This window comes from Panthera tigris, chromosome D1 (assembly GCF_018350195.1).
Source record: "Panthera tigris isolate Pti1 chromosome D1, P.tigris_Pti1_mat1.1, whole genome shotgun sequence".
In the NCBI taxonomy this organism is placed as follows: domain Eukaryota; kingdom Metazoa; phylum Chordata; class Mammalia; order Carnivora; family Felidae; genus Panthera; species Panthera tigris.
The window spans coordinates 44052295-44070109 of NC_056669.1; the positions used below are offsets into that span (position 1 = coordinate 44052295).

Consider the following 17815-nt stretch of genomic DNA (forward strand, 5'->3'; position numbering starts at 1 on the left):
GTTTAATTCCGTTCCTACTCGCTCAAGATAGTTTCTTTATTTTTATGTTTCTATTAAATGTAACACATGCTACTTCACACACACACACACACACACACACAAACACACACACACACAAATGTGGCTAAAGCAGTGGTTCTCATCTTTGGCTGCACATTTAGAAGCACTTAAAGTGTCTTTTAAAATTCCTGATACTCAGACCAATTAAATTAGAAACTTAACACTGAGACCCAGGCCACAGTATTTTTAAAAAATGTCTCCAGGTGATTCCAGTGTGTAGCCCAGTTTGAGGACCACAGTCCTAAATAAAGAAATGTGAAAAGAAGGTGCATAACCTAAATGATGCCAAGTTTTGTCACTTTTTTCTGATGTGTAATGAAGTGATATAAAAACCTGCAAGCCATGAGTCGAAAATAATTTTAGGAGTATTGGCACTTCCCACACAGGCCAATTTTTTGTCTCTGGGGTCATTTTTCCTCTCCTGCCTCCCTCTTTTCTTTTAAAGTGTCTTCTCTTGATAACACTGGAACCATAGAATTCTCTGAAAATCCTAACTGTTCTACACAGTGGATTCAAGGACAGCATAGATGGATCCAATGATCACCATCCTTGATGTCTTGACCTCTCACGTAGCTCCACATCCATTTAAACTCTCTATATTGCCTCAAATAATTTTCAAATCTGTCCACACTTTTATCTCATTCCAAATCCACACAGCAACCAAAGGAATATTTAAAACAGGTCTGACCATGCCATTCCTCTCCTGTACATAGATCCCTCCCATGACTTCCTATTACTCTAGGACTCTCTGCACTGCAAGATCCCTTGCTGCCTACCTCCCAGCCTTATCTAGGCCACCCATTACACTTGGTAGGTGGCCTCTTTTTGTGCCTCCAATGCCCCCTAGCTCTTTCCTTACAATTAATCTCTGTGTGCCAAACCTACTGAATCCCCAAACTCAGCCAAACCAACACTTCCATTTGCTAATTCCTGTTGAAGGAGGCTTTTATTGCTTACACAGTGTCAGGAACCATGCTGTGCTTCTTAATGGCCTTTATCACAGTTGTAAGTAATTATTTAGAAGCACTCCCTCCCCAATTATTTTTTATGAGAGCAAAGAACATGTTCTTCACCATTTTGTTTTCAGAACCGAGAACAGCTCCTATCCCAGAGTCTGTGTTTAATACTATAAAGATAAATATTTTATGAATGAATATATGAAGAAATGAGTACTATAGGAGACTGAGATTAGAAGGGCAGATTGTAGTCAAAGTGGGTCATTGGCAGCTGCTTGTAACTTAGGCACAAGTGACCTAAGTAAATGTTTCTTCCTTTTTTTTTTCCAATATGTGTCTGTGTCTCTGCAGGTTGTGATCTGATCCCAGTACAGTATCTTCGCTGGGGCGACCCTGAACCCATTGCCGCTGTTGTGTTTGCCTGCCTCGGCCTGCTGGCCACCCTATTTGTTACTGCAGTCTTCATCATTTACCGTGATACTCCAGTAGTCAAGTCCTCCAGCAGGGAACTCTGCTACATTATCCTTGCTGGCATCTGCCTGGGTTACTTATGTACCTTCTGCCTCATTGCAAAGCCCAAACAGATTTATTGCTACCTTCAGAGAATTGGTATTGGTCTTTCTCCAGCCATGAGCTACTCAGCCCTTGTAACCAAGACCAATCGTATTGCAAGGATCCTGGCTGGCAGCAAGAAGAAGATCTGTACCAAAAAGCCCAGGTTCATGAGTGCCTGTGCCCAGCTAGTGATTGCTTTCATCCTCATATGCATTCAGTTGGGCATCATCGTTGCCCTCTTTATAATGGAGCCTCCTGATATAATGCACGACTACCCAAGCATTCGTGAAGTCTACCTGATTTGTAATACCACCAACCTAGGAGTTGTCACTCCTCTTGGATACAATGGTTTGCTGATTTTGAGCTGTACCTTCTATGCTTTCAAGACCAGAAACGTTCCAGCTAACTTCAATGAGGCCAAGTACATCGCCTTCACCATGTACACCACCTGCATCATATGGCTGGCCTTTGTGCCAATCTACTTTGGCAGCAACTACAAAATCATCACCATGTGTTTTTCAGTCAGCCTCAGTGCCACAGTGGCGCTGGGCTGCATGTTTGTGCCAAAAGTGTACATCATCCTGGCCAAACCGGAGAGAAACGTGCGCAGCGCCTTCACCACATCTACCGTGGTGCGCATGCATGTGGGGGATGGCAAGTCATCCTCAGCAGCCAGCAGGTCCAGCAGCCTAGTCAACCTGTGGAAGAGGAGGGGCTCCTCTGGGGAAACCCTAAGGTAAAGGTTGTGGGGGGGAGGTGTGGGGCACTGGTCCCTGTAGCTGAAGCAGTGACATTTGCTTCCTGGGTCTTTTAAGTGTAAAATATCTGAGTGAATGAAAACTGTGGGAGGCAGGGTGCTGGGAAAGGGGCCTTGGCCTTCTCATTGAATGGTTTTCGTGGGGTTAATTGGATGTAGAGCCAGTTACTTTTGCCAAAGCCAGAAACAGAGAAGTTGAGATAAAGAACAAAAGCAGAGTTTCGGCAAAAGAGAAGTGAGGTCCAAAGGGACAGGGAGAGCACGGTTAAGTCATTAAGCCAAGGAAAGGATCTCCAGGTCCGGAGGGTACAGAGGAACATAGTGGACCAAATTCTAGTTCCCAGAACACAGTAGAGAATTTATTGTTAACAAAGATCAATGCTGAGCACAGAGTGCCAAGAACCTCACACACCTGACTGCGTTATGTGCCTGAACCTTTTCCAAGCTCAGCAGAGTCCTTGACTGTTCATCCCATAGAGGCATGTGAATGTAGAATTTATATTTTAGTTCTTAATGGGCAATTTGAACTCTTAGGGAAATGTCTAAGAATCTGAAAGGGTCAAAACAAAGGGACTTTGCATATAATCTTCCTAAACAACTAGCCAGTTTCCCATTGTGGCCCACAGTCCCACCCCATCCTTCATGCTCAGTATCCCAGGTAGTAGTTATTGGTCACCTCTTATCTGCAAATAAGCCAACAGCCAATGATTTACCCCCATGTGAGGCACTTCTCTAAGTGATAAATGACGCCTATAGCACTTCAAAAGGCAATGAGATCATCTTTTTTTTTTTTAGCCAATTAAGATCTGTATCTTTAATAAACATCTGGAGAACACTAGCAGCATAGATTACTATATTCCATGTTGTCCCAGAGAAGTGTGGTTCCTTAAAGTCTGTTTAAGTATGACAGACTCTTAAGAACTGAAAGTGTAACCTATCATCCCATAGAGCTGCTCAGATTCACACCAGTGGTAAGCCTGGCTAGTAATCACTTGCTCCTTCCCTGCTTCTCTGAGGAAGGGGAGACAGTGGCCTCTGTGCACAGCTGATATGAAATTAGTTCAACTAATAACTTCCCAGTATGGGGGCAAAGAGATCAGTGGCTTGGGAACAAATTTGGAGGTATTAAAAAAGCTACATAGGGTGTTACTGGGAATAAGGACTTCCTCCATTTAAGAAGGGCATATCAGTCAGAAGAGCTAGTCAGAACATTATCTGCTCACTCTACAGAGATTTGACAATTTTCCTAAAATCTAGATAAATAAGTGGAAGACAAACCACTTACAAGTGGAAGATAAATAGCTAAATATTATTGCTTGAACAGTTCTCTTATACTATCATTTAGCCTGCATGGAAAGTCCCACCTTTCCATCAGCCCTAATTCTTCAAAGCCTGAATAATGGTGATGATAAAGATACCATGTCTTCTGAGGATTGAAAAGCACTCAGAATACTTAATCACATAGCTTAATTCATTTGCATTATTAACTTCTATCCTTGCCTCTTTTATTTTTTTTTTCCTAATTCTTGTATGCCTCTCATTGCTTTCCATGTACATTGTTCAAGGTATTTAACTAAATTGTAAATCTTGGGGAAAACAACAGTGTCTTCTCCTACTTCAATAAATTGTGACAATATCATGGTCTGTCCACAGAAGGCCCTTCATATATTTAATTTGCCAGAATATTTTCCATCTGCTTTCTTAACTCCTCCCTCCCTAAAATATTCTTTTTCTGAAACTTCTGCAAGATCAGCCTTTTATTTTGTCTAAGAAAATGTATTATATATTTTTTTTAATTTTTTAACATTTATTTATTTTTGAGAGAGAGAGAGACAGAGTGTGAATGGAGGAGGGACAGAGAGAGGAGACACAGAATCTGAAGCAGGCTCCAGGCTCTAAGTTGTCAGCACAGAGCCCGATGCGGGGTTCGAACTCACAAACCGTGAGATCATGATGTGAGCTGAAGTCGGACACTTAATCACCTGAGCCACCCTGGTGCCCCGAGAAAATGTATTTTTCAGACTTCAATTTTACCAGCCTTTGTTTAAACTCTTTCTTCAAGCAATATGTACATTGTTCAAGGTACCTTCCAAGGCACCTTCCAAGGCATCCTGTGCCTTCCAAGGCATCCTGATAGGTAAAAAAAAAAAACAGGTTGCCAGAGGGATAGAATTGTGAGCTTGTGCCTAAGCACCCCAAAAACTCACTAGGGCAGGCTCCCTTAGACAGTGTGGAGCAGTGGTGAAGAACATGGTTTTGTAGCCAGTTTCTCCTGAGTCTGAATACTGGCACTGCCATTTCTTCTGTCTGAGGCTTAGTTTCTTCTTCTGCCACGTTAAGATCATATCATCTACCTCAGAGGATTGTAAAAGAGTGAAAGAAATAATATATGTGTAAAGGCCAGGTACACAGTAGATATTTCAATGAACATATCAGAGTACAGAGCTAGGCAGCTCTGGGATTGAACATTGGCAGCATCGCCTACCAGCTGTGGGACCATAGGCAAATCAGTTAACCTCTCTATGCCTTAATTTCCTTCTCTGATGAATGAAGATAATGAAATACAGACTTCACACAGTGGTTGTGAGACTAAACGAGTAAATACATGTAAAGTGTATACCATGCAGGAAGCACTTCTTAAGTGTTTGTTTGCTATTATTTTTAACTACGTTAACAATTGTCAGTCTTCTTCCACACCTGAAAACTTCTGTGTCAGGTTTATAACGAAGAGAGCATCATAAAAGGCAGTATAGATCTATAGACACATTAATTACACAGCCTGAGCTTCCAGAGTATCTCCATTTTTACATGGTCTAGTTCCTTGCCAGATTGTAGAGGATACCGTTCATCCTAATTTAAGCAGAATAAGCTCCTTGGGAGTGAGAGCCTTCTCTATCTTGTCACTGCTGTGCCTCCAGTGCCTGGAAGTCCCAAGAAGGGTGCTTGACACATAGAAGACACTAAATAATCTTTGGTATATTTAGTGAGCAAATAAATTTGGCAAGGTAGTAATGCATCCCCTGTACTACTATCCCCTGGTGGTTCCAGCACCTTTTATAACATTAAGTCTACTGTGATCTGTATTATAAATATCTCCTGCACTCCTGTGGTCCTCAGTTTCTGCTCAAGAATCAGGTCATTAATCCCATCCACTGATCTGATGCATTGCTATAATTCTAACATACGTCTAGTAACATTAGGTTACATTTTCAACTATTTTCTTTATACTTCAGTAAATAAGGGGCAACATAAATAACAAAATTCACTAATAGTGCCAATAGAAAACAGAAATTCTCGAGATTTGTGGCAGTATTTTAACTTGTGCTCATTACATGGCCATGTAGTCCTTGATGATTGGATTTTGCATTCGGCATTATTTGAGTACGAAAACATCAAAGAGAATAAGGAGGGACCTTTGGCAATTGTTGGGTTTTCTGCACGCAGTCTTGTCAAATGCTGGTCTGTATGATTACAGCTGAGACAGGCTATAGTCTGATTATATAGTGACTTCTTTTTTGCCCTTAACCAGCACACTCAGACTGGAACCTGCTTTTGATAGAAGAAAGGCCAGAAAAAACTATAATACCCTTGCATCACACAATCCCCTAACTGTCCCCTTCTTTTAAGCTATAACCCTAAAAAATAAATTAGATCCAAACTAAAATGATTTTCCTCTGTGTTTCCCATGAGCTCTCATATGCAGTATTTCATCTCTGTTATCCAACACCAAGATGTTTAGAATCTTAATATAGTATTTATCACATTGTAAGACATAACTGGTTATGTATGCATTTATCTTCCCTTTTATTTTATAAAGGCCAGTATGTATAACATTATCTACCTCTAGGGCTTAAATAATGGGGAAACAAGTGAACTCAGAGCTTCTAGTATTTTCACATTTTATTCTAAATTACTTTCATTAGTTGGGCTTCTCAGACTTGAATTCTGTAATATGCCAATAAACCTATCTATTGGGATCTATGGTGGGCTTAAGTAGTTAACTTAACTCTCTGACTGTAGGTCTCTGGGGAAAAACAGCTGCTATGCAGGACCCAGCCTGGTTCTGCTTTCTTACATCTGTTACATGGAGAAGTGGGCTCCTAGAAACCCAGAGGGGGTCTGGGCCCTGTTTGAAAAGGCTTATGCATATCCCTTCCATATCTGATGGCAGAAAGCTAGGGCTCCATTTTGAAGATGGCACTAATTTCATACTCTAGAGTGAAAATAATACCTCCCGAGATTATAGTGACTGTGTTTCCAAAAGTTAGGACACACTCTTGGAGCAGTAGATGTAGGAGAGTAGATGCAAATATGGAAAGCTAGTTTATAGTTCTGGCTTTGGAGCCACACCTGGAATGAAATCTAGCTGTGTGAATTTGAACAAGGTATGCCAGTCTGTCTCCTTAGCTGTAAAATGGTAGATAACGATCCCTGTTGTGAGAGTAAATGAAGTGATGAGTGTTAAATGCTTAGCTATTAGTGCGTTAAAAGCATTCAATAAGTGGTAAACTTTTTAGAAATGTGTTCAGCTGCAAGTAAGAGAAAGCCTGATTTTGAGAGACTTACAGGATTTGTATGGGTTTTGCTTTCCTCACATTACAAGAATACGTAGACAGACAGCTCCTGGTGTTCCTCCAATGCTCTCAGTGGTGTCAGAGCCGACATCTCTGCTGTTCCCCAAGCCTTTTACTAATGGTTCCACAACAGTTCCATGCATTGCATCCTTTTATTAGGGAAAACAACAGTCTTCTCAGAATCCCATAACAACTGCCTTTATGTCTCATTGGCCAAACTGTCTCATGTAGCTACCCCTGGCTGCAAGAGAGTAGAAAAAAGCTTGCATTGAGCTTTTACACCTTCTATAATGGAAATGGAGAGGGAGGAGGGAAATGGAGAAAGAGAAGCAAGTCAAGTGCTTGTGGGATAAGCCCATGAATAGTGTCTACCATGGAAAGTGGTAGTACCTAGGAGTAGTAGTGGCAGTAGTAATGGCAGTAGAATTGTCTAGTGGTCACAAAATATTAAAAGGAGAAGCAATAATCTTTCCCATTTTTCCAATGTGGAACTTGGGGTCCAGCATGGTTAGAATACTTGCCCACAGTCTTGTAAATAGTTAGTTATACAGCCATCTTAACTCAAGCCTTAGCTTGTTGGCGTTAGAACTCAGCATTCCCCAGAATGTATTCTTCAGAAAGCTAGTCTCACAAATTGTTCCACGAAAAACAAAAATTATTTGGTCAAACAAGTTTGAAAAAACTCTATTCTTTTAGAACCTTGTGACTTAGGGATAAACACTGAGAAGTTCTGCAGCATAGAAACCATTCATTTGTTAATTCTTTTCCATCACTTCCCAAGCTGGTTGAACACAAGACTATTTTTTTTCAAGTAATCTCTTAACATTCCAGAGAACCAGTAGCACAAAGGGGACTCACTATGGAAAATATCATCAGAGCCGAAGGGAAGACACGTTTCTAGGGGACCAAAGAGTAATTCATATCTTCAGTGAGAGGGGGACCAGAAAGAGCCAATTTCCACCTCTGGGCATGGAAAGAGAATCACTTTTGTTCTCTGAGCACCTAAGGGAAAAACAGAGCTAATTCTAACAGATCTAGCAGTTTTCTGGGAAGTTAAATAGGCTCACCCTAGAGTACCAAAAAGAAAAGCACCCAAGAGTCAGTCATTCAATTCACTGAAATAGCAAAGGGAGATTTTTATTTAAACGGGAGTGAGTCACTATAGATTTCTTTTTTTTATATAGAAACGTACTATTTATGCCATCAATGTATAGAGGTCCCTGTGATTAACATTTTGGTTCTAGACACTAATTCTCCAGCACGACATGGTGCAGCATCAAATCACTGTCAAGCGGATAATGCCATGCTTCCATTTAAGGCCTTCACTTCAGCTGCAAATTGACAAATGAACACAAAACCAGTTCTGACCTAAATAAAGCATTGAATTTGATGAGTCTAAACTTCTGGCTCTCCAAGATTCAGAATTTCCAGGGTCGTGGGGCTGAGTTTCTAAGATGCAGTGGGCATCTCATGGTTTCATTAACAGCAGAGGCCTGTAGCTCTAAATCATAAATTTTCTCAGAAGGTAAAACCCTCTCTGGGGATTCTACTAAGGTGGCAGAAACATTAGCATTGCCTCCACCTTAGTTTTAGAAACTATCATTTGCCACTTTTGTTTTAATTAACTAATTAACTCTGCTTTCATTAAGATTGTCATGAGAACCCAGTTAGACTGTCTGCTAAAGCAACTGCTACCCTTTCACATGTATCGTCCAAATCATAATGTGCCTGGAAAATTAGTTCTCTTGGGTGAATTCCAGTATACCTGGACTATTATCCAAGATCTGATGATTTCCAATTGTTTAGATTTCATCAAGGAATTATTAGTCTGTATGAAGTGATTTTCGTGTGATCCTTTCTCTTTAGAATCATCTACTCTTTCCTTCCATCTTACTAGGGGTTTTTTATCATCCAGGTCCCAGCCTATCAGATTAAACTATCTCACAGATTTCTCCTCATCTGGACTCTCAGAACATTTAGCACACATTCGTCAAACCTTTTTTGTTTATTATTCATTCACAAACAGAAGTGAGCACTGTCAGGCACTGGTAGGCCATGGAGAGTTGGGGGTTGTCTTGTATATATATACAATATTTTCACAACTATCTAATGCTGTTTTAAGAGTATTTATAACTTCCTCAGTGCCTAGCCTAGTGCCTGACATAGGAGTGCTCAGTGATGGATTCTGAATCTGGTAGAGAACAGCTTTCAGGGCTCACACTGCCATTACAGGGAGCAGAACCACTCACTGTGGACTTGATTGCCCAGATTTTATCTGATAATGCTTTGTTCTAAAAATATAAGAAAAAATAGTTTTTGCTAAAAGCAACCTTTTTGTTTTCAATGAAGCTTCCATTGAGTGCCAGCTCTGTGCCAAGCACTATTCTAGATTCTGGGGATACAAAGATAAGTAAAAAACAGTCTTTGAGGAGCTCTCAGCCTCCCAAACCTGCAAACAGGTTAAGTTCCATAAAGTGCTATAGTGCTGTGATAGGAGTCCATGGGAGAACCGAGGGACCCAGAGACAGAAGCAGCAAATTCTACATGTCAAGAATTAGAAAAACCTCCCAAAGGAACCAGTTCAAACAATAGATACTATTTAAATGCTTTCTCCCTGGGGTGCCTGGGTGGCTCCCTTGGTTAAGCATCCAACTCTTGGTTTCTGCTCAAGTCATGAGCTCACCATTTGGTGGGTTCAAGCCCTGCGTCAGGCTCAACACTGACAGTGCAGAGCCTGCTTGGGATTCTGTGTCTCCCTCTCTCTCTCTGCCTTCCCCCACTTGCGCTGTCTTTGTCTCTCTCAAAACAAATAAATAAATAAACAAACTTAAGTAAATGTTTTATCCCTGCTTAGATGTCCTCAGGGGTTCACCAGCTGGGAAAGGATAGAGCCAAACTTCCTTATGTGGTGGCAGGAAAGGCCCCTTGTGGTATGACCGCTCCCTCCTCCCCCACCCCTGGGCCAGCCTTGCACCTAGTCACTCCCTGCTTGGATTTCCATTCTGACCTATTCAGTTTTCTTGCTTTCAGGCCTATACCAACACAGCTAATTCATTATAAAACACACCTGTCCCATCACCCTCAAGTCTCACTCAGCTAACTCACACTCATCTTTGATACCGCTTTTACTGGAAAGCCTGTCCTGACCTTCTGAGACTACATTAGATCCCACTCTTCATGATCTAAATGAGTTGTGTGCTTCTCCTCTACAACATTCATCATCCTGTGTTATAATTACATGTTTAATTGTAAGACTCCCTTGTACACACACACACACACACACGCACACACACACACACACTATACTGTGAACTTACTAAGCAGAGGGTCCATGTCTTTTTTATTTTCTGTGCCATTAGTAACCAGCACAGTGCCAGGCACACAGCACTCAAAAATATTTGTAGAATAAATGGATAAATGGATGGATATATGAATAATGACATTTGAACTACACTGGCATTTGACAGAGAACATAAAGAAGGGCTGAAGATAGTGAATAATTATATTCATTGAGCACTTGTGATGAGCTATGTACTGCTCTAAACCCTTATATGTATTAATCCTTTTATTACTCAAAACAATCCTCATCTTACAGATGAGGCAACTGAGGTAAGCAGAGGCTAATTCTCTTGCTCAAATCCATAGAGTACATGGAGGAGGCAGGCCTGGAATAAAGACAGAATGGCTCCAGGGCCCACAAAGGTAACCATTAAATAATGGTTCTCCATTCCAGCTCTTCATTTTTTACAACCTGAACTGAGAAAAACTGGAATTGAATAGGTGTGAAATGTGACTTCCCCCCAAGAGTTTCCCTGAAAACTGCTCCTGTGGAACTTTATGGTGCTGTACTTTCTTGACATGGTCATGCTTCCAGCTGAGCCTGATCTGACTTGTATTTTATCAACTTTAATGGCTGCCTGACATCTTTTCTATTTAGTGGTGTTTTTTTTAAGTTTATTTATTTATTTATTTATTTGAGAGAGAGAGAGAGAGAGAGAGAGAGAGTGTGTGTGTGAATTGGGGATGGTCAGGGAGAGAAGGAGAGAGAATCCCAAGCAGGCTGCATGCTGACACTGCAGAGCCTGAAGCAGGGCTTGGATTCACGAAACCATGAGATGGTGACCTGAGCCGAAACCAAGAGTTGCACACTTAACTGACTGAGTCACCCAGGCGCCCCTAGTGGTGATTTTTAACTATCTGTATAGATTTTGTGAGAGAAAAATCTGACTGATATGTTTTTACTATTTATAGTATTTATTATACTCATTAATATTACCATCTTATTATAACTAGGAATTTTGAGGATTTACTAATTTCCTGTATAATTTTTTGTTTGTTTTTTTGGTATGCCTAATCTCAAATAAAATCTCACAAAATAGGCATGGAATCCTAATGTTTCCACCCTGACCCCAGTCCATTTTAATTCCAATTAGTGTTTAAACACTGTACACTAAGTACATCACTGAATTCTAGGAATATAAAGATTAAGACACAAACCGTGCCCTTAGGAGCAGCTCATGGAGTAGTGAGAAAGACCAAACCATAACCAAATCACTAATTTTGGGAATGTATGAAGTAGTAAAGGAGACTATACTCACGGAAGTCAGGCTCAAAAGGGCACTTTGCCCAATCTGCAGGTTTGCGGAAGGCTTCCTGGAAGGGTGATGCTTGCACTGAATCCCAAAGAATGAAAGATTAAGTGAACCAGGTGAAAATCATGGGGTACACAGTTTGGGGGAACAGATGAACAACAGCCCAGATGGATGACCCATCATGATGTGGTCAGGGAATTACAGCATATAAAGTGTGTGTGGGCAGGTGGCAGGAAATGGATTGGAGAGGCTTGTAGGGAAGGGGCTTAGCCTGATCAGAGGGCTGTGAGCTGGCCACCTTCTGGCTGTCTCAACTTCCTTTCAACAGCCTTTTCTGTTTACCATCCAAATTCCTCATACTCATGGCCACTTCTCAACACCAACGTGATGCCTCCCCAGCTATCGCCAACCAAAACTTACGTGTCCTCACCCTTCCTCTCCACTAGACAACAAATTCATTTGTGCTTTTACAGTAATGATCATTAGTGACCTGCTTCATCCTTTATGCAGTAAACACTTATTGAGCAACTACTTCATTACAGAGACTGTGCTAAGTACAAATACATGATCTCACAGGATCTTCACACAATATTTTATAACAGAAAGTGTTATCCCCATCCACATATAAGAAAAAAAAATAACTGAGGCATGAAGAAGTTAAGCAAGCTTTATTTAGTGCACAGTTAATAAGTAGTAAATTTGGGATTCAAACCCAGATCTATATGTTTCTATAGCCCTTTTTTATTTTAATATTGTTTTTTTGATGGATTCATTTTCCCAACCATGTATAAGCCACTTTGTCATTGTTCTTGATAAATAAAGTCACTGTGAATATATTTCTGCCAAATAAAATATTAATATTTTGATTCTAATTTTTACTCCTAGAGAAATGACCATAGAGGTGACTTTTTTTTTTTTTTTTTTTGGCATACAGGCAGACCAGTCAAGGCGACATCATGCAACAGGTAGCCTGTCAGTGTCTCTCATGTTATAACTAGGCATAAGTACTGTGGTATAGGAAGTGAGCCTTGACAGCAAAGATATGGATTCCAATCCTGGCTCTGCCATTTACAAGCTGGAACTTTAGACAAAGCACTTAATTCTCAGAGCCTCTGGACAATGAGGATGATAATACTCATCACGCTCTGTATTATGCACACAATGATCCTGTGATCCTGTGATCATTGTGCCCATAATACAGCATCTCTCCCATAGTCCAGGTTCATGTGATGTGAGTTTCCTTTTTCCTAATCATGGGGTCATCTCAGTTCATGTCCACCCAATATACAGCTCTGGTGACATAATATGAGGTTCCATGACATCATTCTTCAGGAAATTTACTGGAATGGAAATATCTGACTTTGGGAATCTGGCCTGAATTACTAGTAAATCACTGCTACATCCTGGGAGCCCACAATTCTCTAAATTTCCATTATATTATTAGGCAGTAGGTTACAAAGTTTGTGTTAGTGCTTTTTCAGAAGTCAGGCTTTCCTCAGAGTTTGAAGGTGATTTGTGTTAGCCATTTTTCTCATTCCCCTTGTGGTTTTCGCAGTGAATTTATATCTCTTCATAAAAAAATATTTTGACTTTTAATTTGGCCCAGATGAATCTATTTTACTTAATGTTTAGAAACTACATGATGAATCACTATGGTAAATTTTATACATAACATGATATGAAGCTCTGTTTGCTAAGGCAAGTGTGTGCTCATGTTCACTTACATTTAGCCAAAACAAAAAACAAAAAAACAAAACAACAACAACAACAAAGCAAAACAAATAAAACAACTGACAGGCTCGCTGCCTGGCCTTGTTCTCAGGCTTCACGACTGCACACTCAGGATAGCAGGAGCTGCCAGAGAACGTGACTCTCTGCTGAGTTAAAATGACATGGCCAAAATGCAAACTAATGACACTGTTTTCTCTAATTTGTTATTCATGTGGCTTTTTTAGTTGGGAAAAAAAAAAAAAAAAGAAAGACCGTGACTTGGTAAACAAACATATCTGTCACTGACCTTGCTCTTCCAAAACAAACAATAACTGAAAAACAAAGTTTGGTAAACTTAATGAATCTCCCAGAGAAGATAAAGATAATTATAATCAACATTTGTTAAGGAACTACTAGTCCTGTGTGAGACACTTTACCATGTGTATTACACATCAGTGTCTTATAGAATAAAGCTCTCCAACCCCAGAGTTTCTGAGGCAGTATGTCTTGGGTGGGGCCAGAGAGTTTGCATTTGTAACAAGCTCCCAGGTAATAATGATTAACATTGATGAATGAATGTGCTGGTGACATAGGGATCACAGATTGAGAACCACAGACTTAGATATTTTCAGCTAACAACAACCATGTGAGTTAGATAATGTTATTATTATTCTCTGTTTTAAAAGTGAGAAAACTTTAAGTGCAGTGAGGTTAAGTGATTTGTCCACAATTGTACAGCTCTTAAGGGATGCAGGTGGGATTCAAACCCAAGTCTAAACACCCTGGCTTCTTCCACAGTAATTTGGCTGACAAGCTTTCAAAAGGATATATCAAGTGGGTAATTGTTCCTCCTTCCTGTTTGCCCCATATTAGGATTTTTGCTGTGTGGACTCAAACTCTAGGGCATTGCCTGCCCACCTGGGCATAAGAAACTAACACTGCTATTGCAAGAGGCTTGCTATTGGTTGGGTTATTAAGCATAATTTCCACTCTCTGCTCATAAATTCTACAGCAGTCTCAGAGAAGACTCTAGAATGTCCTCCCACCTTCTTCCCATATGACTGAAGGGCATACATTTTTGCCTCAGTGGAGCCAATGTCCAATCAGGAGATCAGCTGCCATTCCTCTACACTCAGGTCCAAACAAACAAGTGCATCAGTGCCAAATGGGAGGGCATGGTTAACTAATGGAGGGTGTGGGGAAAGGCCTTGGAATATACATTGACTAGTATTTCAGTGTTTGATCACCATATAATATTGCCATAAAAAGAAAAGCAAAAGCAAACCGGTGGAGCCACCTTCTTCAATTTTAAATGGAATGGGTAGAACAAGGAAGGTAATGGAGCAGTGTAATATCAACATGGATGTCCTCTATGGATGTCCTCTGTAGGAGGCAGACCAATAACCCTCAAACGTGGTGACTTTCCATTCCCTGGAATGTGTGAATATGTTACCTTACATGACAGAATGGACTTTATGGATGTGATTATGTTAAAGATCTTGAGACGAGATTATCCTGGATTATTCAGGTGGAACTAAGGTAACCACAAGGGTTGCTATAAGAGGAAAGCAGGGGTATCAGAGCCAGAAAGAGATTTAAAGATGATACTCTGTAAGATCTGCAGCTCAACTAAGTGATACTATTCTAACCATAACACTCCTTAAAAGATATCTTGGCTCCGACAGAGAGAGAGGAGATACTGGTCTTCTCTACACAAAACTCTGGTGAGGTTCCATGACATTCCACAAGGTTTTACTCTGGTCATATGTATCACACATACACACACATGTACACATTCTAGCAGAAATCACTGAGGGCAAGAACAATTTCTTATTTATCCCTAGGGTGGCTCTGGGCAGAAGCTCAGTAAATTGCTACTGTGGTCATACAGGAGGTAAAAAGGAGATGGAGCTCTACTGATCCCTCCTACTTATGATCCCCAAAGGAGAAGAGGTCCCCACTGCCCTACGTTGACCATCTGTGTGATGTCCTGGTCATTTCACTCTGACCCCCACCGATGACTTTGTCAGAAGCTGAAGAGAGCAGTACCCACTTGACCCATTGGTGGGAGTCAGGCACACCAGAGAGTGGGTTCTGACTCAGGGAGACACATTATGACATTGAGGGAAAAAGGCACAGTAGGAGCATCTGAGGGAAATAAGAGGGAATTTGAGTTCAGAGTGAAGAGTGGACGCTTCTCTCAGGGACTATCCAGCCACAGGGTACAGCCAAGTGTGCAGCCCATTGCTGGAGAATGGACTGGGGCAGAAGTACACAATGTCTCCTCCATGCACAGAGCTAGTGCCTGCCAGGACAGCAAAATGAGAACCAAATGTTCTAGCCCAAATGGACCAGCAAGCACTTTTCCCTTTCATTGGTTAACCGATAAAAATATAAGGAAAAATTGATTTCAGCATCCACTCATATGAGAAGTCTAACTTTAGGACTTCTTTTAATCTAAAAGATGTTTGAAATTTTTGATGATACTTGAGAAAAACTGAGCAAATTGACTTCAGAGAGGAACTTACAAAGACACATTAGCAGAATGCTAATGTGCTGAACTGGAGCTAAACAGATGCAGACTTCTGATGTCTTGCCTATCTTTTTCACCTTCAAACTCCAAATCCCTGCATCAAAGCACATGTTATCTAATTTCCCCTTGGACATTTCCAGAGGCTTTCATTTAATTGTATTCACAGTGCAGACACTGCTTTGAGACTGCATCTCCAGGGAGAAAAGTGCCAGACAGAGAGCAAGTCGAGAGCTGACAGGAGCAGACAGCCTTTAACTCCAGGGCATTTCTAACCAATCCTCAGTGGTGCCAGTGAAGAACCAGGCTCTATGTGTCAACTGTTTACAGACTCTCCCCTTCTTTCTTCTTTTCCTTGCCCCCACAGCCCTCAGGCCCACCCGGAGCAACAGGGGACTGGTCCCTCTTCTGGCCAGTAGGTGGCAGGCTGGGTTCTCTGGGCAGCTCCAGTGGGAGAGAGCATTTCGCCTGGCTTGTGCAACGATAGAGGACTGCCACTGTGGGCTTGTACAGAGAGCTTGATGCAAGCAGCTGGAGGCAAACTTTTGTAGGAGCAGTGCTAACAGCACATGTGCTGATTCCCAGATGTACTGACTGAAGAATACTCCTAACACAAACTTGTTGGTTTTCTAGTCATCATTGGTGACACATTCCCATACCTATAAAAATGGTGTGACATATAAAAGCTGAAAAAAAAAAATCAGCATTGCTTCCTAGAATACTGATGCTAGATTTTAAAAACATGTATGTTATTGTCATACACTGTAGAGGTGCCTCACCTAAATATTTTCCTGCCACACACTTTGCCACCAGAAATGCCTTTCAAATTCAGTTGATCATGCTTCCATTGTTTGTTCTTCTGGAATCAAACCAACTTTTATCAAGATCTTTGATTTGCATTTGCATTTGGGAATGCAACAAGTGCCCATGCATACTATTTATTTAATGCAATTCATTTTTTTTATTTTAATTCCAGTATAATCAATATACAGTGCTCTATTATTTTCAGGGGTACGACATAGTAATTCAACAATTCCATATAATATTCAGTACTCATCATGATAAGGGTACTGTCATCCTCTTCACCTATTTCACCCATCCCCCCACCCACCTCTGGTAACCATCCCTTTGCTCTCTATATAGTTAAGGGTCTGGGGTTTCTTGTTTATTTGCCTCTTTTTTCTTTGTTTTGTTTCTTAAATTCTACATATGACTGAAATCATATGGTGTTTGCCTTTCTCTGACTTATTTCACTTAGCATTATGCCTTTTAGATCCATCCATGTTGTTGCAAATGTGACTGAATATTCCATTGTATATATATATGCCATCTCTCCTTTTTAAGTTTTTTTTAATCTATTTATTTTGAGAGAGAGAGAGAGAGAGAGTACAGATGGGCAGAGAGAGAGGGAGAGAGAGAGAGAGAGAGAGAGAGGGAGAGAGAGAGAGAGAGAGAGAGAGAATCCCAAGCAGGCCCCCCACTGTCAGTACAGAGCCTGATGTGGGGCTCAAATTCATGAACCTTGAGATCATGACCCGACCTGAAACCAGGAGTTGGCTGCTTAACTGACTGAGCCATCCAGGCACCCATATACCACCTCTTCTTTATCCATTCATCTATCCATGGACACTGGGACTGTTTCCATATCATGGCTATTATAAATAATGATGCAATAAACATAAGGGTACATGTATCTTTTTCAATTAGTATTTTCATATTCTTTGGGTAAATACACAGTAGTGGAATCACTGGATCATATGGTAATTCTATTTTTAATTTTTTTGAGAAACCTCCATACTGTCTTCCACAGTGGCTGCACCAGTTTGCATTCCCACCAACAGTGCATGAGGGTTCCTTTTTCTCCACCTCCTCCCAACATTTGTTATTTCTTGTGATTTTGATTATTACCCATTCTGATAGGTGTGAGGTGATATCTCATTGTGGTTTTGATTTGTATTTCTGTGATGATTAGTGTTGTTGAGCATCTTTTCATTAGTCTGTTGGCCATCTGGATGTCATCTTTGGAGAAATGTCTGTTCATAGCTTCTGCCCATTTTTAACTGGATTATTTGGGGTTTTTT

The 17815-nt window shown here is 40.8% G+C and overlaps 1 protein-coding gene across 3 annotated transcripts in view; it reads left to right on the top strand.

The window, feature by feature from the left end:
- Nucleotides 1–17815, top strand: part of GRM5 (glutamate metabotropic receptor 5) — a 507872-nt gene that overhangs the window by 452896 nt on the left and 37161 nt on the right. For all 3 annotated transcript variants that reach the window (XM_042959448.1, XM_042959449.1, XM_042959450.1), the window contains exon 7: nt 1368–2307. In XM_042959448.1, coding sequence (XP_042815382.1) covers nt 1368–2307 — 940 coding nt within the window. The remainder of the gene's footprint in view (nt 1–1367; nt 2308–17815) is intronic.